Source organism: Ranitomeya imitator, chromosome 10 (genome assembly GCF_032444005.1).
Source record: "Ranitomeya imitator isolate aRanImi1 chromosome 10, aRanImi1.pri, whole genome shotgun sequence".
Classification (NCBI taxonomy): domain Eukaryota; kingdom Metazoa; phylum Chordata; class Amphibia; order Anura; family Dendrobatidae; genus Ranitomeya; species Ranitomeya imitator.
The window spans coordinates 9,024,838-9,047,982 of NC_091291.1; the positions used below are offsets into that span (position 1 = coordinate 9,024,838).

Genomic DNA, 23,145 nt, shown 5'->3' on the forward strand with positions numbered 1-23,145 from the left:
AAAATGCAAGTACCCTATTTTACTTAATGGGTGCAGGAAATTTGCACATTGGCATTGACCTCTTCCAAAAATCCCTGTGTGCCCCATAGAATTAAGATCTACGCTTACAAATCGCACTTGGTGTCTCGGTATTTTATAGAGCGACCTTTATCCTTATAAAGATATTACTGTCGCCAACACAATCACAGTCATCGAAAGCGACTCGGAATAACAAAAAAAAATGTCAGGACCCATAAATGTTTTATTTTATTATTTGGGGGGTGAAAAGGGGGGATTAGGGATAAATCTTCCTCCTGCTCCTGATAGCATCGCTCCTCGCTCATTTACAATAGTAGAGATATAATCCCCGGAATCCTCAGAATATCAGTGCGATCGCACATTCTAATGTCACAACAATTTGAACCATTTTATTCTTCGCCGGTATAATATCTTGTGTTATTTTATAGCAGTTCCTCTATGTTTTCTGTGTAATTCCCTGCAGCACCGCACCCTCCCATGTGTACCATTCTCAGTGCACTAATGATGGGCCCGCTACACCTGTTCTGCAGGTATCAGCTCCTCGCCCATTGGCTGCCCACCTCCCAGGAAAGTATATAAACCGCTGCTAGTGGCAGGGTGATAGATCCAGGGCAGCCTGCAGGTATGTGGCTGGGGAAGGGTGTGTTACATGGGGCTGCTGGGGAGCATTAACCTATGGGTTATGTATGAAGGAAACAAATCTGTTACATTTACCTTTGATTTATCCAATTCATAATATATTCTGCTTTCTTCACTATAAACCTTGGAATTGGGCTAAAATGCTGATGGGGGGATATTAAGTAATGGAATCCTAGTTTTCTAAATATGATTCCTTTACTATCAGTGTATACATCCATTTAAAGGGTTTTTGTTTTTTTTTTCTTGTTGAGGTGGGGGGAAGTATAACTAATTTTTCTAGAAAAAAAAATTATATTTATAACTAATTTTTCTAGGGGAAAAATTTTTTTATATATATAATTTTTTTTTTTTTTTTTTTTTTTCTAAATGTCAACCCTTCTAACCAACTTAAGCTTGGTAAAATAATTTCTTAAATTAATTCCTTTTAAATGTAATTGATCGATCGCAGCAGGGACCCCCAGAAAGTAAGAATAAATTTAATTTGACACTGGCCCTTTAAACAAAACTTTCCTGATTGTTACTTATGTTGCAGTTTTTTGTTTACTGTTTTGTGTCACTTTTTTTTGCCTCTGTTAATTCTATTGGTTACATTGTGTATATATTACCAGGAGTTTGGGTTATTCTAGGGCTAGGATGATGCCAATTCCCTAATTTGTAACTGATCCCAGTAGATTTCTTCTAATCTCCCAAAATTTAAGCCAGATTATATTCTGTAACTTGCTAGTTTTTTCCAATACACATCTGGTCCTAGAACATTCTGTACGTCCAGGTCCTATATAGTCGTTTCCCATCTCCATCACTTATCAGATTTATAAACACTAATGCCCGGGGCAAGGCTTTTTCTTATTTTCTTATCTACCTCGCCCTACCATAGTCTTAGTAACCCATCTGCTGAGGCTTCAGACTATAGCGATGGAAACATTAGTTGTAGCTATTCAGTGCCTGAACTTTAACTTCTATAACGTGATGCATTTTGCGTGTAACTTTCCCTTTAAATCAGTGCAACCCACTAAGATGAGTAACACCTGGCCGTTATCTCCCAAAAAACAGCACCACGTCTACAGGTTATGTATGGTCAAGTGCCGCTCTATGGATGTAAATGGGGTGAAACTGCAATACCACATGCATCCTGTGCACAGGGGTGGCGCTATTCTTGGAAGGAACATGCCTCATACTGGTGTTGCTGGAATGGCTTTCTTAAAGGGGACTTGTCACTTGTCATAGACGCTAATTGGTGGTCCTGAGTCTGGCACTGAAGGAGGAGACATTTTCTTCTTATATAATATAAAATAGAATATAAAATATATAATATAAAATAACGTATAATATAATATAATATAAAATAATATATAACATAAAAGAACATGTATAATACAATATAAAATAATATAATGTGTGTATATGTATGTGTGTGTATATGTATATATATATATATATATATATATATATATATATATATATATATATATATATAATTTATTTTTTTTTGTGTAAGTGTCTCTGTCTTGGAAATCCCGCGTCTCTGATAATATAATACATAAAATATATTATATAATATAATATAATGTAATATAATATTATATATAATATAAAATAACATATTTAAATAATGTTATATAAATATAATAATTTATATTTTTTTTTTCGTTAGCTATGTGTTTACTCTTCACTGAGTTTAGCCAACTGGGTGTGGTTCTCAAATCTCATGTACTGAGGACCATATTTGCACACAGGGGGTCATCATATCTCTCAAATACCAGACTTAGGAATACAGTGGCGTTTTGTCCAGCTTAAAAAAAAAAATTAAAAAAAATAAAATTAAAAATGTATATTTGTATGTAATGTGTCAGCAGTTAATCTTCAGAGAATGCAACACTGTCCTGCATCTACAGTCAGTACTGCGCTGCGGCCACTAGGGGCGCTGCCTGCACTGGGCTTTATCAGGGACTCTGATCGATGCCTTCAGTGTGATGAATGTGACACGTTGACTCCTCTCAATCATTAACCTGCTGTTTGCCATAGGGGGTCTCATGGATGAGAGGAGCTTTGTGAGACTTCTGCTTGGTCCTGATCTGTCACCGTCATAAACAAATCAGGTTGAAGATTAGACCCAATAATCTAAATTAAAGGCATGGCATTGCCCTTTGTTATTGGAGACTGGGGTCTTCTGTGGACCCCTTATTGTGTGGCACGTATGCACTCATCCCCCCCACCACCAATGGCTCATCAGGTACAGTGGATGCCATGTGCTGCTTTATCCCCCTGCAAAACTGACCAATCTCCAAGAATCCAGATCCTGCCCTACTAATCCGAGTGGGAAATAGTAGGGATGCAGCAGAGCCAAACTCATCACTACAATACGACCTTGCAAACACGGCTCTGCTGCACTGGAAATGGATGTATCTGCATCTATAGAGCCAAAATGAGTTGGCGGGTCCCTGGTACAGAGCAAGTGCCAGAGGCCCTGGAGCAGGTACCTTGCTGATGGATGAATGCTAAATCTGTGCACCAATGTAATGTGTTGAATTTTTTTTTCTCCATTCACACCCAAAGCTTCCTCTCCTGCTAGTCACACCTGTCACACATCATTGCGGGGTCTTACCCCTCAGCTGTGATGTCTTGTATCTCCCCAATCGCTCACTAATTCTAAGTAACGCTTACAAATTTGGGAGCAGCTTTGGTTGTGACCGGAGGGAAATAAACATATTGTTGCCTGATTTCTTTCTACCCCTGTGCCGTTCACACTCCTCCTAACGAGCGCCTTGTCTTTCTCCACAGCCATGGGTACGGTGACCGTCCTGGGCCTCTGGGCCCTCCTGTGTGGTGAGTACACGGACTAATGGCTACTCGCTATCTGCCATCCTCCTCCCTCCATTATACCCGCCCCAGGCAAAAAAAAAAAAGTGCCGGTAAAGGTCAATCCCAGGGGATCAATATGATCTGTACATTAGTGCTGTCACTTATACAATGGTGCGAATTGTATCACTCGCTTTTACCCTGACACCAATGCTCACTGTACAGTAGTGCCGCCATATTACACCCATGTGACTAATGACTATTCAATATCTGCCTGCGGCCATAAATCTGCCATCCAGTGTGTGCAATCCTCCTTAGGTCCACAGACATGTTGGATAAATGTCCGTTCTCTAATTATACAGCTCATTCATAAGTCTACACGAAAATACCATTAACACCAGTGTCTGTACAGAAGGAGCATTCATCACGGTCTGTAGTATCAGCTATATAGTAGTTCGGCAATATTCTCATCCAATACAATAGTATCATCTCTGTAGTGTAAGCTCCTGCTGTCGCCTATAGTTCTGCATCCATTACTGGGCCTGCTGTATCCATTACTGAGCCTGCTGTATACATTACAGGCCTGCTGTATACATTACACTTGTTCTATCAATCATTAATTATCTATATGTAACGTCAAAGACTTTCTGGGAAGTTGACATCTGTTTGGCCATGATTCATAGACTTCCTCTAGATTATCTCCCGGTCTGATCATCAAGTTTACTTTAAGACTCGAAGCTTTTGCTACAATGTGTCCAGAATGGTAAATTTCACTGAATAGAAGTCCGAAATCTAAATTGCTGGCTAGAGTTGTTCACTATTTGGTATAGAAGGTAACTTTAACTAAATCTAACTTTGTCTCCATTACTCGATCCTTCATCATTGTTACATTTTCTATATACTCCAGTTGGGGATGAGCGAATCTATGGAAGGTCGGGTTCAACCAAAGTTTGGGTACCAGAACTTGACTACATAAAGTCAATAGGGACCCAAACTCTAATGCTGTTAAAAAAAAAAAAAAAAAAAAAATTTATGTAGGGGTTAGCAGGACTTAAAATATAGAAAAATAATAATCTTGAATGCGTAGGTCTGAGTGACGCAGTGCCTTGTATATTTTACAGTAAGTAATTTAAAAAAACATGGGGTCCCCTTTATTAATAACCAGCCAAAGGTAAGCAGACAGCTGGATGCCATTTTTAATAGGTTGGGAAGGTTCATGGATATTGGCCCCTTCCCAGCTTAATAAAACCAGCTTTTAGCTGTCTGCTTTCCCTTGGCTGGCTGTTAGTCATCTTTGAACTTTTACCCTATCCCTCACAAGGTGCCTCCACCTGTGATCTGGCAGTCATAAAGGATGCATCAACCGGTGGAGCTGGCCATTCCTAACTTGGCATGGCTGTGATGGCTCCAGAAGTGCCCAAAGCTTGTTGGTTGACTGTGCTTCAGCCTTGCAACATAAGGGGTAACACTGACTCCTAGGAGAAGTCGCTGTTTGGCGTTCAGTACCAGACACCTAGTCTAGTACAAACCCCCAAAGTTTACAGTTCAGGTTTGCTCATCCCTAATTGCAATAAAACTCCATAGTATTCATAATATCCAGGTATCTCGAAATGAGACACCAGATGTGGAGTATTTTAATATTACTTTAATGAAAATCCAATCTAAGGACCCTTTCCAGAAATCGTGCCCTCCTATCATACCAAACTTCAGTTACCTATACCCCTACTACCTCCATCTCTTGGCCCTTCCAGCAGTGTAGGCATCTCACAAAGTTGAGACTCCTAACTTATGGTCAAGCAGATGAGTCGTGTGAGGCTCCTGCACTGCTTCAATGGGTTCTCAGGAGGTTCGTTGGACCTTGTAGTCTTTGTTCAGTAGCCAAAACATAAAGGTGACATGGGCTAATGAGCATACACAAACTCCATGCATTCTGTCAGGGTTGTCGTGATGAAGTCCACTGTCTTCCGAATACCAGTTTCTGAAGATTGACTCCATTGTGCGTGAGCTCCTATCAAAGCCCTTTCAATGCTTGATGAAACGATAGAAATCTCTAGAAATGAATACATAAACTTGAGTGATCTGTAGCATTAAATGACCAGGAACCTGAAGTTTATCGTGTTTGTTTTAATCTGCACGGTCTTCATTCCACAGTATACATGAACACATTACTCTGTAGACTCAGGGTTGTCCCACAATGAGCTAAACCAAAGGGATTTGACTACGTATAAGCTTAAAGTTGTGTTTACTGTACACTTAAACCTCAAAGTACACAACCGCACCCCAAACCTGAGACTTGGGTGGTTTCTAGTTATCCCACTAGTGATGTAGTAACTTATTTCTCATAGCAAGACTTCATAGGAGATGGCAATGGTGGCCATTATTCTTCCAAAGTGGACAAGTTGATGACCGAAATGAGTGAGGTTCTCCATCGCTGATTTAGGTCTTCTCATTGAGGAATCTTCAGAGTTGGCTCAGTAAACTATATCAACTGATGAGATGGTCCTAAAGCTCTTCATCTATGGTTCTCATAATCAAACATCTAGACATAGACCAGGGTTTTCCCAGCTGAAAGTACAATGGCCAATTGACTATCTAGTTCAGTGCATCCCCCCCCCCAACTCTTGTCCTGAAGAGCCACCAACCCATCATGGTTTGGGGTTTTCTCAATATCACACAGGTGATGATTCCAACTAAAGTATGAACTACAACTTGTACCACAAGAAAGCACATGTCTATGGGGAAAACTAAGTTATGGCTCTAGGAAGCAGAAGGATAGAGAGCTGCCCAGTCGGTAAGGATAAAATGCAACAGAACTGACAAACTACTAGTTGACTTGTGCCAAAATGGTGCAACAACATTGGGTGATGGGGTTGGGTTTTAGTCCATAACACTTACCAATAAAATATCTTCCATCTGTCATGTAACTAGAACCTCCTGGACGCTAGTGCAGAACTTGGACCTGGGCCCTCACCTACATCTGGCAAACATGCATGGTCCCTTGTAGCAGTCTAGATCATATAAAACATACATGTGTCCTGTGTTGCACCTGACCTTGGTATGCTGGCATAGGCAGCGCATGATGGGCAGCATGCACTACCACCAGTTCCCTGTGATGCAATACTCTTCCAGGTGGAATTGGTATCGGCAGGGCCCCCACCAGTAAGGGCCTAGTCACCCTCTCACCCTCTGACCTAGATCACTGCACTCCTGCTTTCCACCAAATTTGATGCAGGCTATTTTAACCATCACAGATCTTGGGTAGATGATGCTATTAAAACACTCCTGCGGTTTGATGGCGCAAATAAGGCATTGGCATGATGAAAACCATATTTGTGCCATTGGCCCAATGGTCCTAGTCATGATTTAGGTTGAGTGGCCCAGTGTCCTGCTTATAAGTGTCCAAATTCCACTCGACACTGGAGTCTTGCGAAAGTGTGGACTTCATTGGGACAGTAAGTACAAGTCAACAAAGACTTAAATGACCCCAGTGTTTCCTTCCTGTATATTTTGGAGGTACCACCTTTTGTTGACTAGATCTTCCAATCACCAGATAAGTGCAATCGAATTCTTAATCTCTAGACTTGTGATTTAAATGAGCCCCACAAAGGTGGTTTTCTACTACTGTAAACACGTTCTTACCTTGGGTGTTTTGTGTTTTTGCAGGAATCTGTTCAGCCGGTCCGCTGGGCAAGGAATTTGTGACGGTCTTCATGCAAAACTATCAGTTATCTTACAGCAAAGCTGAATTCCAGCTCTTCATCGCTGGGTACAGTCCTTCCACCACTGTTACAATATGGATGAGCCAGTCTAGCTTCAAACAGGTCTTGACTGTGAATGAACGAGCAACGCTTTCTGTCCAGATTCCTCCGAATGCAGAGTTACCTGGATCTACCAGGTCATGCAATGTCATTGGCATCAAAGCTGATAAGCCCGTCTCTGTTCTTTCTCTGAATTACAAGTCTCAAAGTGCTGATACTAGTATCGTGTATCCCATCGAAGACCTTGGTACTGACTACTATGTGGTGACTCCTTTGGATGGACCTAGCGATGGGTACAAAGAGTTCTCCGTAGTTAGTTACGAAAACCCCACCAGTGTTGACATCTTCTTGACCGGAGCAGTTACCTACCAAGAGAAGACCTATAAAGCTGGTAGCAAACTCACTGTTTCCCTAGATCCGTTCAATGCTCTTCAGCTCCTGAGCAGCGATAACTTGTCTGGTACTCGTGTCGTGTCACAGAAACCCGTGGCAGTATTGAGTGGTCACACGTGTACATGGAAGAACACAAAGTGCAACCATGTCTATGAGCAGCTCAGGCCAGTCCCCAGCTGGGGAAGAAGTTTTATCATACCTCCAATATCCTTGCAGCTTAAGTCCGATATCATATTTGTCACAGCTGCCGAGGCTACAAAAATTGATTATCAAATAGATTTCAAAACATCAAGCCAGAACTTAAATGCAGGTCAAGTAATCCAGTTGGAAGTCCCCATCAAAAGCCCCATTTATCTCACTGCCAGTGCTGGAATCCAAGTAATTTACTACTGTACTGGTTGGCAAGACAGGCTTTTGACACAATTTGACCCAATTCTCATGACCATTCCTCCGATCAGCAGCTACTGTTCCTCTTACTACATCTACGGTCAACAAGAGTTTGACAACTATGGCAGCCTGGTGGTGAAGACCGCAGATGTCTCAAGAATCAGCTACAATAAAAATCCAGTTACAGGCCTGACGTGGAGTGCGATCCCAGGAACAGATTATTCTTGGTCTACTCAGGGATTAGGGAAAGGATTTAGCTTCCAACTTATTGAGAACCCATCTTCACCCTTCATGTTGTTGTCTTTTGGATTCGTGAAGCTGAACAGCTATGGCTCACCAGCTGTGTGCGTCAATGGTGGGTGTTTTAAGCCTCTCAATGGGGGGGATTGAATGATATTTCTTAATGTTAACCAATCTGATGCTGTTTTTCAGCTGACTCTGGTCCATCATGTAGCTCTGTAAAATGCAGAGCAAAGGAGAAATGCCAGATGTCCAACGGGAAGCCTGTCTGTGTGCCGGAATCTGAAGCCTATTGCCAAGGAACTGGTGACCCCCACTACCGCACCTTTGATGGCCGCTACTATGACTTCCAAGGAACCTGTACGTACACCATTGCCAAGACCTGTGGCAGTGATAGCAGCCTCCCATTTTTCAACATAGAAGCTAAGAATGAAAATCGGGGAAATACTCGTGTTTCCTACATCAGCTATGTTACCGTACAAGTCTATGACTATTCCATATCCTTGGTGAGATATGAGAATGGATTTGTCAGGGTAAGTTTTGATAAATGTAATGCTACTTGGTGTATAAAACTCTTATAACAAGCCATGTTCAATAATGCACTTGCAATTTCCATCTCTCCAGGTCAACAACCAACGACAACGTCTCCCTATTAATCTGAATGATGGTCAAGTCCGCTTGTATCAGTCTGGTGGCTCAGTCATCATTGATACAGACTTTACCTTAAGGGTTTACTATGACTGGAACTCCATCCTAAAGGTTTACATTTCTAGTAGCTTCTTTGGTAGTGTTTGTGGCTTGTGTGGAAACTATAATGGAAACCCTTCAGATGACCAGATGACTCCAACCGGTACCCAGGCTCCTAACTTGGTTGACTTTGGAAAGAGTTGGAAGGTTGAAGATGGTGACATGTTCTGCTGGCACAACTGTAATGGAGATTGCAAGACGTGTCCTCTTGACACTCAAAAAACCTACTCGACTGACCTAAACTGTGGCTTGATCTCTAAAGTAGATGGTCCATTCCGTCAGTGCCACTCGGTCATTGATCCCAAGCAATACTTGGACAACTGCGTATATGATCTGTGTATGAATGGAGGCTCCAAGCAAATTCTGTGCCAGAGCTTGAAAACCTATGCGGATGCCTGTCAAAGAAGCAAGGTCTCAATAGCAGAATGGCGCCAACTTTCTGGATGTCGTAAGTAGAAACTGAAGTCTCTTAATTATGAATGTATGCAATTAAGGGAGAACTAAAGGGGTATCCCTACAATTTTAAAAATGTCAATTTTTTTTTTTTTTTTTGGACTCGCCTATCCTCGCTCTATCCTCACCTATGGGCTTGAATATTGCTGATATTTCAGAAGGGGCCATTGTTATGAGGGGGTGAATGGTATGGATATTAAAGGGCTATGGCTGACAAGTGTTAACTCCAGGAATGGCACCATCCCTGACCATTGGCTGTGACAAGTGTTGATCATCTGGGGTGTAACCAACAAAGACTTTATCTCCTACATATTACTTTTTTTTCTCTAATCTAAAATGGTACAAAATATTTATTGACGCTTGATGTTTCCACAGCAATGCAGTGTCCCGAGAACAGCGAGTACAAGCTATGTTCCCAAGCATGCCCATCCACCTGCAATGATGATGCTACCCCTTCTGTCTGCTCTGAATCATGTGTGGAGTCATGTCAGTGTAAGACCGGCTATGTCCTTGATGAAGGAAAATGCATACCCAAGGCCAGTTGTGGCTGCATCTACCAAGGCAGACTATATGCACCCAATGAGAAGTTCTGGGGAGATAACAAGTGTGAGCAGGAATGCGTCTGCAACCCTTCCACCAGGAAGGTTGAATGCAAAGCCACAAAGTGCAAGTCCTCAGAGAAATGTTCAGTTAAAAATGGAATCCAGAACTGCTACCCCTTATCTTATGGCACCTGCTCGGCATCAGGAGACCCTCATTACATCACCTTTGATGGTGTGAAATATGACTTCCAGGGCACATGCGTTTACCAGTTTGCAGCGCTATGCCAGAAGATAAATGATCTGGTGGACTTCCAGGTCAACGTCCAAAATGATAACCGAGGAAGCAAAGTTGTGGCCTATGTCTCAGCCGTCCAAGTCAAGCTTTGTAACTTTGATATCGTCATCGACAGGAGGTACAAGAACAAAATTTTGGTAAGTCTATAAATGCCCTATGAGCAAAGCTTTGTTGGCCTACATTGTAGTGTTTTTTTTTCTGATTGTAATTATCCACCCTTTCTGTCTAGCTTGATGGCGTCTTGACCAACCTTCCGTTCGTTGTTGATAATGGCAAACTCTCAATCTACAAACAAGGCAATTCAGCTGTAGTCCAGACGAGCTTTGGTCTACGTGTGACCTATGACTGGGACAGTCAAATTGCCGTTACTCTTCCAAGCAGCTATACCGGAGCAGTCTGCGGTCTTTGTGGCAACTTTGATAATAACAAAAATAACGACTTCCTCATGAAAAACAACCAGTTGGCCACAAAACCAGTGCTCTTTGGAAACAGCTGGAAAGTGCAACACGTACCCGGGTGTTTTGAGGAAGACAAGGGAGATTGCTCAAAATTGGCACAACTGGAACTTCTTCACACGAACAACAAAGAGGGATGTGGCATCATTAAAGATAAGAGTGGACCTTTCCGTGAGTGTCATGCCAAGATCGATCCAGACAGCCTGTTCAAGAGTTGTATATATGATGCATGCTTCTATGAAGGAAGACAAGATGTCCTCTGCAAAACCATAGCCAGCTACGCATCCTTATGCCAAGAGGCTGGAGTTACCATATACCAATGGAGAACACCCAAATTCTGCAGTAAGTTAACCTGAGCCTATTTGCATATTTTATTAGTCTACATGGCCATAAACATTCAATAGATCTTGTTTCTAACATGCTGAACTGACAAATTTACCCCACTCTTAGAATTCAAGACCTTCAAGAATTCATGCCTTCTTAAAACAAATGATTAAGCATGTCTAGCCTACGTCACATCTGTTTAATGGAGTTAAAACAGTCATTTGAACCAACATAATTGGGTCATATGGCAAAGTTGCCCACTCTTGTTCTTAAATGCTTACCCTTGTCTTCTAACCACAGGTCCAGTTTGTCCAAAGAACAGCCACTATGAAGTGTGTGCTTCTGGATGTGCTCCAACATGCCTGTCGCTTGCACCTCCATTGGGATGCAAAGCTGGCTGCACTGAGGGATGCGAATGTGATGACGGCTTCATCCTAAGTGGTGGTGATTGTGTTCCCATAGCCCAATGTGGCTGCAGATACAACAATAAATACTACAAGGCCGGTGAGGTGTTTTTCCCCAGTGGCTTATGTAACCAGCAGTGTGTATGCACAGCAAGCGGCGTTGTCGAATGCAAAGCCTTCACCTGTGGAGCCAACGAAGAATGCAAAGTTGTAGATGGAGTCCAGAAATGCCAACCAATTGGGTCTGCTCAGTGCTCTGCTGCAGGCGATCCTCACTACATGTCATTCGATGGTCTAGCTTTTGACTTCCAGGGCACCTGCACCTACACCCTCACCAAGACCATCACCAAGAAGGACAACTTGGTACCCTTTGCCATCAACGTTAAAAATGAGAAGTGGGGTGATGGAACGGTTGCGGTCACCAAACTGGTATCATTTGAAGTCTATGGATACAATCTTGTTCTCCAATATGAAGTTCGTGGCAAAATCATGGTAAGTGATCGTTATCTGAGGTCAAACCTTCAGGGCAAAACTATAGTTGAGGTATTTCTGAGCGCCTACTTGAAATATTAAAAATACCAAGAAAAGACTAGAATGTCCTTAAGTGGTGTTCTTGGAATTTTAGAAGATCTAAAAACCCTTAGGCTTTCTCTCAAACTAAAAATGTTACCATGAGCTCTTGACTAGCTGTAACCCTCCCCCAGGACAGAACACAACCCCACAAATTAACATTCTCCAATAACCCTTGACTTGCATCCCTCCCCCCCTCCACCACCATGTCCCAAGCCAAAAGTTGAGCTTGTCCCAAGCCAAAAGTTGAGCTTGTAAAAAGGACTATTACACAAGTAGTAAATGTTCAGTGGGGAGAACATCCTTGGGGTTGGACTTTATATTCTTAACAGTGCTGTAGGGTTAACTTTAATGTTGCTTTCCATGCAGGTCAACGGTGTATACTATATCCTCCCCCTAAATTTGGAAGGTGGAAAGATCCGCTGTTATCAGCATGGAATGAGGGTCCTGATCGACACTGACTTTGGTGTCCAGGTAAACTATGATCTTGTCTACAATGTCATCGTCACAGTTCCCGGAAACTACAAGGAGCAGTTGGGTGGCCTCTGTGGTAACTATAATGGTGATAGAAGAGATGAGTTCTTGCTACCTGACAAAAAGTTGGTCTCGGATGTCACCGTATTTGGAGCCTCCTGGAAGGTTCCGATTCCTGGTGTATCTTGTGATGATGGTTGCGGAGGCAGTGGGAAACCTTGTCCTACATGTGATGACAGGAAAAAGGAGATATTCAAAACCGATAACTACTGTGGGTTCCTGAAGAAAGCTGGAGGACCCTTGAGTGCTTGCTATGCCACAATCAACCCTGATACCTTCTTCAACAACTGTGTCTATGACCTGTGTGCTGCTACGGGTGATGGAAAAATCCTTTGCGATAGCATTCATAGCTATGTGGCTGCGTGCCAGGCAGCTGGGGTCACTGTCCAACCATGGAGGACTGATGCTTTCTGCCGTAAGTTTACTTATCGATGGCACTACTGAAACTCTTGTTGGTGCTGTAGCTTAGTAAAGCAAGTGGTTTTTTTTTTTTTTGGTTTGTTTTTTTCTTTTAGCCATACAGTGTCCAGCCAACAGCAAATACAAAGTGTGTGCCGACGTCTGCTCTGTAACATGCGCTGGTCTTACTGATCCCGCCAAGTGTCCCGAAACCTGCTCGGAGGGCTGTGAATGCGATGATGGATTCTTCTTCGATGGGGACAGCTGTGTGTCCCTTGACAAGTGCGGCTGCTTTGAGGATGGAAGATATTATCCGGTGGGTGCAATTACTTCTGGATTAAAAACTCAAGAACTGTGGGGTTAAGTGACAATCTAATGGGTAACCTAAAGTAGAATGCAGCTTGGTTGCCCACTTGTACCATATTAACCCTGCTGTTGTCCTCGGTCAAAAACGACCGACCTTGAACTTCAATATTCTTTAAAATATTCAAGATGCGGCTCAAACCCGTGACCGACCCATCCTCATTTAAGTCAATCAACCACAAGTTTCAGAACCGCATCTTGAACACCCCAAAAATAGCAAAGTTCAAAATCTGTCTCCCCAGACCAAAGACAACAGGGTTAAATTCACCCCCCCAAAGTCTTTCTCTAATGATGCAATGAGGGGAAAAAAATAACATTGGGCACATCCTATGGCTAAACTGTCAACACTTGTCAAAAATTACCTAAAATGTACTTTTTTGCTTCTCTATCAACAGCCTGGTATAAAAGTTCTATCCGGTGACTGTTCCCAAGCCTGCACCTGTAGCCCAATGGGTGGACTTATCTGTGACAATACCGGATGTGCGGCTGATGAGAATTGTCAGATCAAAGATGGCGTTGTGGCTTGTGTTAATAAAGGTAATGTTAAAATTTTGGGTGGAAATGGCATCTTCTCATCTCAAACCCCCAACCATTTCGAGCAACAGAATCCTTAAACTTTGAGGTATTCAGGCTTCTAAACATTACTTATGCAATCCATGCATTTTATTTTTCAGATCCATGCAAGTCAATGAACTGTAGGATCAAGGAAACGTGTAAGATACAAGATGGAAAGCCCATTTGCGTTCCAAATTTCACAGGCACCTGTTGGGGATGGGGAGACCCCCACTATAGTACATTTGATGGATACTGCTATGACTTCCAAGGAACTTGTACCTACATCCTGTCTAAATATGATGGTGGTGATGCCGGACTGGTTCCATTCAAAATTGAAGAGAAGAACGATAATCGAGGAAGCCAGGCCGTAGCCTACGTCCGATCGGTGGCCCTTTACACATATGGGTACAAGATTGTGATCATGAAGAGTGAATTCGGCAAAGTTCGGGTGAGTAGAAGCTTTATTGGACATGATGACTTCTTCTATCATTTATTGACTCTGTAGTCTATTGAGATGGAGCTTGCAGAATGGTCAATGCAGCCAAAATATGAATGTCACACCCTGTATTTCCCAACAGGTCAATGATGTGATCACTAACCTGCCAGTGACCTTGCTCAATGGGAAGATCTCAGCCAGTATCAGTGGGTTGTACGCCGTGGTTAATCTAGACTTTGGCCTCAAGGTGACTTATGATTACAACACTCATGTGGTGTTGACTCTGCCCAGCAGCTACTATGGTCTTACAAAAGGTCTCTGTGGAAACTTCAACCAAAATTCAAAAGACGAGCTGATCACTGCAGACAACAAAGCTGTCACCTCCATTATCGACTGGGCCAAGAGCTGGAAAGTCAACGACAGAGATCCCTTCTGCTTTGACTCCTGTCCCGGACTCAACTGTCCAACATGTGATGATGCCAAGAAGGCCCAATATGGGGGAGACAAGAAATGTGGTCTTATTAGCAAAGTTGGCGATGGACCCTTCAGGGAGTGTTTCTCGAAAGTTAGCCCAGACACTTTCTTCGATAACTGCCTGTATGATGTCTGCATTAATGGTGGCGCTAACCAGTTCCTGTGCCAAGCTCTCAATGCCTATGCCAGTACCTGCAGGAAAGCAGGAGTTAAAATATACGACTGGAGGACTCCATCAGGATGTGGTAAGTGAGGAACGCATTATAAAATACCCAGGAAGCAAAGATGATGCACATCTAGCCTTATGGAATGGGGGGTATCTAGTACACCATGATGGCATCTGGTTGGAGGGAGTCTAGTTTGAGGCTAAATGTTGAAAGGACTAGAAAAGTAACAATGGAGGAGGGAGATGAAGCTGCAGTTTAGTTCTGTCAGGCTTGTTGCTGGGAGGAGCAGAAGTGCTGATGGATGCTATGAATATATCTATTGACACCACATTCCTTGGCCAATGGAATGACCCTTTAAGTGAAGCCTACTGGATTGCTTAAGGTTACATGGTCAACACTCCTGAAGGAAATGGCTGGTACTAGTGAACTAAACTTACACCCAATTTTATTTTTTCTTTTCTTTGCAGCTTTGCCGTGTCCAGCAAACAGTCATTATGAGTTCTGTGGAAACGCCTGCCCAGCCACTTGCACAGACCGCACGGCTCCATCACGATGCACGGATGCCTGTGTTGAGACCTGCCAGTGTAACGATGGTTTTGTACTTAGCGGTGACAAATGTGTTCCAATATCAGGCTGTGGCTGCACTTACAATGGTGCCTACTACCAACCTAATGAAGAATTCTGGGCTGATGACGGCTGCCGCACCCTCTGCAAATGTGATCCAAGTGTTGGCATGGTGGTCTGCAAGGCGAGCAGCTGTAAAGCTAGCGAAAGGTGCATGGTAAACAACGGTGTGAGGAGCTGTCAACCCTTCAGTTTCTCCACATGTACAGGGTCTGGAGATCCACATTATAAGACTTTTGATGGCAAATTATTTGACTTTATGGGTACCTGTATCTACCAACTTGTTGGTGTGACCTCCAACAACCCATTAATTCCACAATTCAATGTCAAAGTCCAGAATAACAACCGTGGTGGAAACACAGCTGTATCTTATACCAAAGTGGTTACCCTGGAGGTCTACGATATCGTTTTGACTCTTAGCATGGATTACCCTCGCCGTATCTTGGTATGTACTAGTAGAATGTTCTCAACTTAAATGGGGGCACCAATTGACTCCCTCTTTTAAAATGATCTTGCTCCAAACTCTTGAAATCCGATTAGTCTCACTCAAAGTTCTGTTTTTCAGGTCAATGGAGAGGTTACTGCCCTTCCATTCTACTTCCAAACTAACAAGGTCATTGCCTACATCAGTGGCTCTCAAGGAATTCTAAAAACAGACTTTGAAGCCACCATCAAGTATGACTGGAACAGTTACGTGGAAGTGACCATACCCAGCACCTTTGAGAACGTTGTTGGTGGCTTGTGTGGCAACTTCAACAAAAATCCCAACGATGACTTCCTCACAAAGGATGGAAAATCGACTACAAACGTGGTTCAGTTTGGTAACAGTTGGAAAGTTGGTGATGTCCCTGGTTGTTCTCCAGAGTGTACAGGAAGCTGCCCTCTATGTTCTGAAGCCCAGAAACAACAGTACAAGACTGAGAAATACTGTGGACTTATCAACAAGCCCAATGGGCCATTCAGCCAATGTTATTCGGTAGTGGACCCAACTCCATTCCTTAACAATTGTATCTTTGATACTTGCCAATACAAGGGACACCCATCATCTTTCTGTAATGCCATCACTCTATACGTAGCAGCTTGCCAAGCGGCTAATGTCCCATTAAAGGAATGGAGATCATCCTCTTTCTGCAGTAAGTTATTTTCTCATAATAAATGTTTGTGTTAGACTTGTCTGGTAGTGACCCCAGTTGTCGTTTACTCTTCCACCTAGGTCTATCCTGCCCAATAAACACCCACTATGAATTGTGTGGAGACTCCTGTTCTGTCAATTGCCGTGGATTGTCTTCGCCAGCTGGCTGTGACACCCCGTGCAAGGAAGCCTGCTACTGCGACAATGGCTACGTTATGAGCGGCCACAAATGTGTTCCAATTGCTGACTGTGGTTGTGTATATCAAGACAAATATTACCAGAAAAACGAAATCTTCTATCCCAAGGGCCAATGCAGTGAGAAGTGCCAGTGTGGTGCTGACGGCACTGTCCAGTGTAAGTCTGAAGCCTGTGGACCTGAGGAAGAATGCAAGTTGGTCAATGGTGTTTGGGGATGTCAAGCAAAAGAATGTGGAAGATGTGTTGCTTCAGGAGATCCTCACTACACTTCCTTCGATGGCCTTAAATTCGACTTCCAAGGTACCTGCACTTACACTCTTTCAAAAGTCGTTGACTATGATCCACGTCTGGTGAGCTTCTCGGTCACTGTGGAGAACGAGAGCTATGGAAACGGTAAAGTCGCTGTGACAAGGCTTGTGGTGGTGTCCGTCTATGGTTACACAATTGCCATTGAAAGAAACGTGAAATCGAAGGTCAAGGTGGGTATCGTCAACCGCAACGTGCTGCAACCTGAATATTGAGTTTTGTCTTCATCATGGCTACTTTGTTCCTTAGGTTAACGGTGAACTCGTCAAGCTTCCTCTGGTGATTGACGATGACTACATCTTCGTGAATCAAGAAGGAAGCAACGTTGTCCTGCAGACAGACTTTGGGATGAAGGTTCTTTATGACACCGTGTACCATGTGGTCCTCAGTATTCCAAGTAACTACCGTGGCAAATTGGGTGGCCTCTGTGGCAACTTCAATGGTGACAAGAGTGATGAATTCCAGCTTCCCAGCAAACAGGTTGTCAAGAATGTGAACGAGTTTGGCCTCTCCTGGAAAGTTAACATCGCTGGGGCTAAGTGCAGTGATGGTTGTAATGCAGGAGAGTGCCCGGTATGTGAGGATGCCAAGCTCCAACCATTCAAGGCCATATCTTCTTGTGGCATGATCACAAACCCATCTGGACCATTCAAGGCATGTCAATCCCTGATCAGCCCAATTGAGTATTTCGAGAACTGCCTCTTTGACTCCTGTGCAGTTAATGGAAAAGATGAAATTCTGTGCAAGAGCCTCCAGGCTTATGCAGCCGCTTGCCAAACTCTTGGGGTAACAGTTGGCACTTGGAGAACTGCAGCATTCTGTCGTAAGTATAGTAAACTTTTAACTGTTCTTTGCTAAAATTTTAAATATTGGTGAAAATTAATTAACTTTAACATTACTTTCCTGTAGCAATGTCTTGCCCAGCAAACAGTCATTATGAACTTTGCACCCAAACCTGTTCACAAACCTGCTCTGGACTCACGGCACCAATGAGATGTTCAGGCCGATGCTTTGAAGGTTGTGAATGTAACGCTGGGTATGTGCTGGATGGAGATAACTGCATCACGGCTGACAAATGTGGATGTGTCTTCAATGGAAAATACCTTAGTGTAAGTATTGTCTAATCTACAGATGCAGTAACTCTAGCATGGGATGTCTAGTCAACATGGTCGGATATCTACAACCTGTTGTGTTTGCCTATACACTGCCATCATATTCAGTAAAACTTTAGCCATAATTGTGCCCCACTAGGACACTTGATCTAAATTCCTTATCACTGTTTGAGGACACCCAAGCAAACAAAGGGAGAACATAGTAGCTTCTCGTACATGGTCGGATTAAAACCCAGGACTCTGGTGGTACCCACACATCAAACCTGTGAAGATTACTTTTGTTTAGTAGCCCTACTCATATAATTTATGGGATTTGATCATAAATGAAGCAAAGCTAGACTAAAGATGCCTAAAAGTTCCCACTCTGGCCTAACCAGTGCATCAATGAGATCATGATGGCCATTCACCCCTAATGCCATCAGGTCTACAACTGGCTTTCCAAAAGCTAACCATTTTATTCATTTTCGTAGGATGGAGATTCCTTTATCACAGCTGATTGTACCAGTGTGTGTAAATGCCAGGCTGGAGGTGTAACCTGTAACGCAGTAAAATGTAGTGACAAGGAACGATGCGGCATAGTGAATGGAGTCCGTGGTTGCTACAAGGTGGAAGGTGAATGCTCCATGAGTCCTCAGAAGCTGGTGACTTTTGATGGCCTCTCAGGAGGTCCTAGTGGAAATGGTCCAGTAGAGCTAGTGCGTCTATGTGATGACGGAGCTTCTGGATGGTTCCGCGTTACTGCTAATTTTGAAAACTGTGGAAAGGCTACAACACTCTTGTCCAGACTTCATATCTTCCTTGGTAGCTCCTTGGTGACCATCTCTAAAGACAAGGATGTATGGGTGAGTAATCATTTTGAGGGTACTACTGGATGCACTTTCTGAGAAATCTAAAACTTTTTTTCTTTTTCCTCCCTTGTATAGATCAATGGCCGCTTGGCTAGTTTCCCTATTGGGTCTGATACTTTCTCAGCCAGCGTTGTAGACAACTTGATTTCTGTCCAGATTGGTGCCGATTTTAGGATCGACTGGTCAACAACTACTGGCAGTGTTGTACTGCGTGTCTCTGATAAATTGTCTGAGGCGATCTGTGGAGCCTGTGGAAACTTTAACGGAGACATTACTGATGACCTCAAGTCTCCAGATGGGAAGTCTGTCGCTAATGTTGTACAGCTCATAGCCTCTTGGAAAGCTCTTGACTTCACTAGTTGGTGAGTAACCTTTGACCAATAGGACCACCTGAATATTAGAGTGCAACATGGACTCTAGCATGTTTATGAAAAGTAGACAAGACTTTATCTGAAGTTTTGGGTAATATAGGAGGCTAGAAGGGTGGTTCAGTGAAAAACTGTCCATGACTCCTCAAATGAAAAGGCACCATTATGGATGTAGACTCTTCCTCGAAGGGATTCAACCAACTGGGGCACTTTATGAAAAAATGTGGGAGGACGAAAGTGGCCTACTTGGGGATCCAGGCATGAGACTTGTGACATACTTCCATGTTTCCAGATGTCGGAAACGCACAAGTCATAGAATGTCCGCAAAAGCGTAACAAACCTAAATGCTTGTTTAACATTCTGTTTCTTTGTGTTTTTTCTTAATATAGTAACGCCTGAACCATAAGTCCAGAAAGGTCTAAACTTTTATGAAGGATGCTGTACATAATTGAGATTAATTTTTTTAAATACATGGAATAAAGAAACTGGTGGACTACAAGATTTACACTGTATGATGAACCATGACACGGGAACTGCAACAAAGCCAATATATTGGGACGATGAGATGAATGTGTATGTAAAGACTTTCTACAAAACCCACAACCAATAAATTGTCATGTCTGCCAATGGTTTACAAGGGTCAATAAAGTTTTCTAATGCTCAACTCGTGGTCTAAGGCTCTTGTCTCATAATGTTTATGGAAATTTCATATTCTGGGGTAGCTAAACAGATCCAGGGACTTACTATGACTTACACTCAAAAAATACCTCACAAAATGAGGTGTTAAGGGCCAGTTTGGGCAGCTGTAGTGTAGTCTGAAAATTTTTAAATATCAAGATGGAAGATATCATCAATGTATCTTGTCTCAATTTTTGGTTTGACAATGCCAGGGCTGGCTTTGGGCTAAATGGTGGCCAGGGCAAAACATTCAAACAAACCTGTAAAGGACTGGGGACCACAAATTTTTAACCCATGCAGAACTAGTCATGAAATGATTCATGTGAGTCGGAGGCAGCAGCTGAGCTCATGGGCTCCTGCAGAAAGCTCAGCACAGATGGGGTTAATGTTTGGCCAATCTGCAATGGCTTCATTGAAGTCTCTTCTGGGTTTGTCTTAAATCTGACGGTGTAGTGCGAGGGAAGCCACCGGCACTCTACAAATGGTTATGGCCGGCCATGTCCCTAGCATTTGTGCCCGATTCATGAACTTGCTGTTTTTTCCTTCTTGCAGTCTTTAACTTGGCAATCGGCCATCTAATGTGTCTTATGGCTTTCTCTCCCAGCTCAGAGCACAGAATACTTGGTCCAGTGCTTGTGTAAGCAAAGGACCAATGCTGGACCGGGCAGATGTATGCCTCCCAGAAAACAAGGGATCGGAACAGCAAAGTCCTGATCCTGTTGACAGATTAAAACTCTGACCATTATCGGTGGGTCCACCTAACTGTAGCCACTAAAATAAGGGGGCTTCTAATAGCTGCATCACACCACCTCTCCTTGGGGCAAGTGGGCACATACCCCAGACTCTCCTCCACCCAAAAAAAATCAGTGGAAGCAACCCTCACCATTATGAAATACTCTAATGCACTGACAATACTTGGCGCACACCCTAGTCAGTGTGCCAGCATCAGTGTAATGAATTGGCTCCGGAGTCTCTGTAGCTACTGGTAGAGTGCAGTAGCTAAACATCCAACAGTTACTCCTCAAATCTTATATTTGTTCGGACTCCCATGACAGCACCATGAGACAGGGGATCTGCCCCTTAGGAACAGGAAACCCACAGATAAGTGGGAGAGGTGCCACCCTTTTGTATCAGTTGGTTTCCTGTTCCTAAAGGGACAGGATCCTACAGAATTTACAAAAGGATCCCAGGCTGGCTGACTCAGGTAGCAGGGGGGGGTCTCCTACCTCAGCCAGTGCGGAGATCCTGGAGAGGTCACAGTAGTCCTGGCAGGGCTTCATGGCAGTGACATATCAGCAGGGAGTGGTGTCCGGTCTCCAGGACCAGCGCTAGGTGAGAATGTTCCCCTGAGCTCCTCTTCCCAGTAGGATGGTGTGACTGGGGGCTGTGTTCAGCGGAGCAATTGGTGGCACCAGCCAGTGTGCTGCAGGCTAGCCAGCATCCCATGCTGATCTAAGCACAGACAGGGAGCCGGGGTGACATCAGAGGCGGAGCTGGCAGTCCATTCTGGGTTTTCAGGGAAATTAACTCCATACATTAGATGTCAGGAGATGCCTTTTACAATATATTTCAGTTACTAATGACTAAAAGAAAGAATGCACTATTCCTATCTTTCCAAAGTCCTAGGAAAGGGGTTAGAGCATCAAAATACACACTCGCTAAATGGATTAGGGAGGCTATATCTCCGGCTTACACAGCAGGTGGGGGTCTGGCTCCACAGAATCTGAGGGCGCATTCCACCCGAGCCATGGCATCATCCTGGGCGGAAAGGTCTGGAGTGTCAATCGATCACTATCAGTTGGACTTGGGGTTCTCCTCAGATCTCACCTTCAGGTTGAGGGTGCTGTAGTCCCTCCCTAAAATGGCTTGCATCTCTATAAATCTCTCATGGTGCTGTCATGGAAGTCAGCATTAAGCTACTTACCGGTAGCGGCATTTTTCAGAGGCCCATGACAGCACCCTTAGTTCCCTCCCTATTCACATGGGGGTTGCACATCCTTAGAATGTTAAGTATTTTTTTTTTTTTTTTAATCTGGATTGTTACTTTAAGATATTGTATTTAACTCTATATAATGTTTGCTTGTCAATAACTGCGGTAGTCCTCTCTGGCTCTGTAATACAACTGATACGTGGGAGAGGTGCCGCCCTTTTGTATCTGTGGGTTTCCTGTTCCTAAGGGGCAGATCCCCTCTCTCGTGGTGCTGTCATGGGCCTCTGAAAAATGCCACTACCGGTAAGTAGCTTAATGCTTTGTTCCCTCTAGGCTTCTGTAGTGAAGTAAAAAAGAACACAAGTTACTCTGATGTAGACACTTAATTTTTGTGGCCAATTATCTTGATCTGTTCAGTCACTCTTGCATTGACACATTTTAATATCTTCTCTGCCTATATGGTATCCGACTTCTCAAGATACGAAGACCTTATCCGGCACATTGCTGTTGGTGCCTTAAACGCTGCACTCAATCTGACAGTGTCGGTGTGCTGTGGGGGTGGGAATTATCAAGTAGTTCTGTGCCCATCACCAACTCACGCCCCTGACATGATCACAGGAAGTCAATGGATTCCATTGGCTGAGACCCCCTATAAGTGCCACTCCAGAGAAGAGGCTGGTTTGACTCATTAGACAAAAGTCATTTTTTGCTGTATGATGCAATAGTGTGGTATTTCCAGATAAAACAATCTCAGGCGATCACAGGTACAACCCCCCCCACCCCAAAAAAAGACGAAAAATTAAGACAAAGTATTTTCATATCAACCTCATTTTCCCTGAACAAAATGGATATAGCTAAAAAAACAAACTTGGTTTACTGCAAGAGTACAATCAACTCATAAAATAAGTTAACTTGATAGTTAAATACTGAAAAGGAAAAAAATTGCAGTTTCAGTCACCATAACAGTGCAAAAAAAAACCCTAAAACTTCATATCCCAAA

General features: G+C 43.3%; 1 protein-coding gene across 1 annotated transcript; it reads left to right on the forward strand.

Annotated features, from left to right (window-relative positions):
• The first annotated feature begins 626 nt into the window (after positions 1 to 626).
• Positions 627 to 20,201, forward strand: LOC138651828 (IgGFc-binding protein-like). Its single transcript, XM_069742356.1, has 21 exons — positions 627 to 640; positions 3,436 to 3,480; positions 7,117 to 8,346; positions 8,424 to 8,764; positions 8,856 to 9,426; positions 9,807 to 10,405; positions 10,498 to 11,065; positions 11,348 to 11,943; positions 12,391 to 12,970; positions 13,071 to 13,270; positions 13,713 to 13,854; positions 13,992 to 14,320; positions 14,451 to 15,027; positions 15,417 to 16,018; positions 16,139 to 16,706; positions 16,787 to 17,382; positions 17,459 to 18,032; positions 18,119 to 18,318; positions 18,792 to 19,163; positions 19,245 to 19,531; positions 19,927 to 20,201. Exons 2-21 carry the CDS (start codon positions 3,438 to 3,440, stop codon positions 19,934 to 19,936), a joined length of 8,985 nt encoding a protein of 2,994 aa, XP_069598457.1. The 5' UTR covers positions 627 to 640; positions 3,436 to 3,437; the 3' UTR covers positions 19,937 to 20,201.
• The last annotated feature ends 2,944 nt before the right edge of the window (positions 20,202 to 23,145 follow it).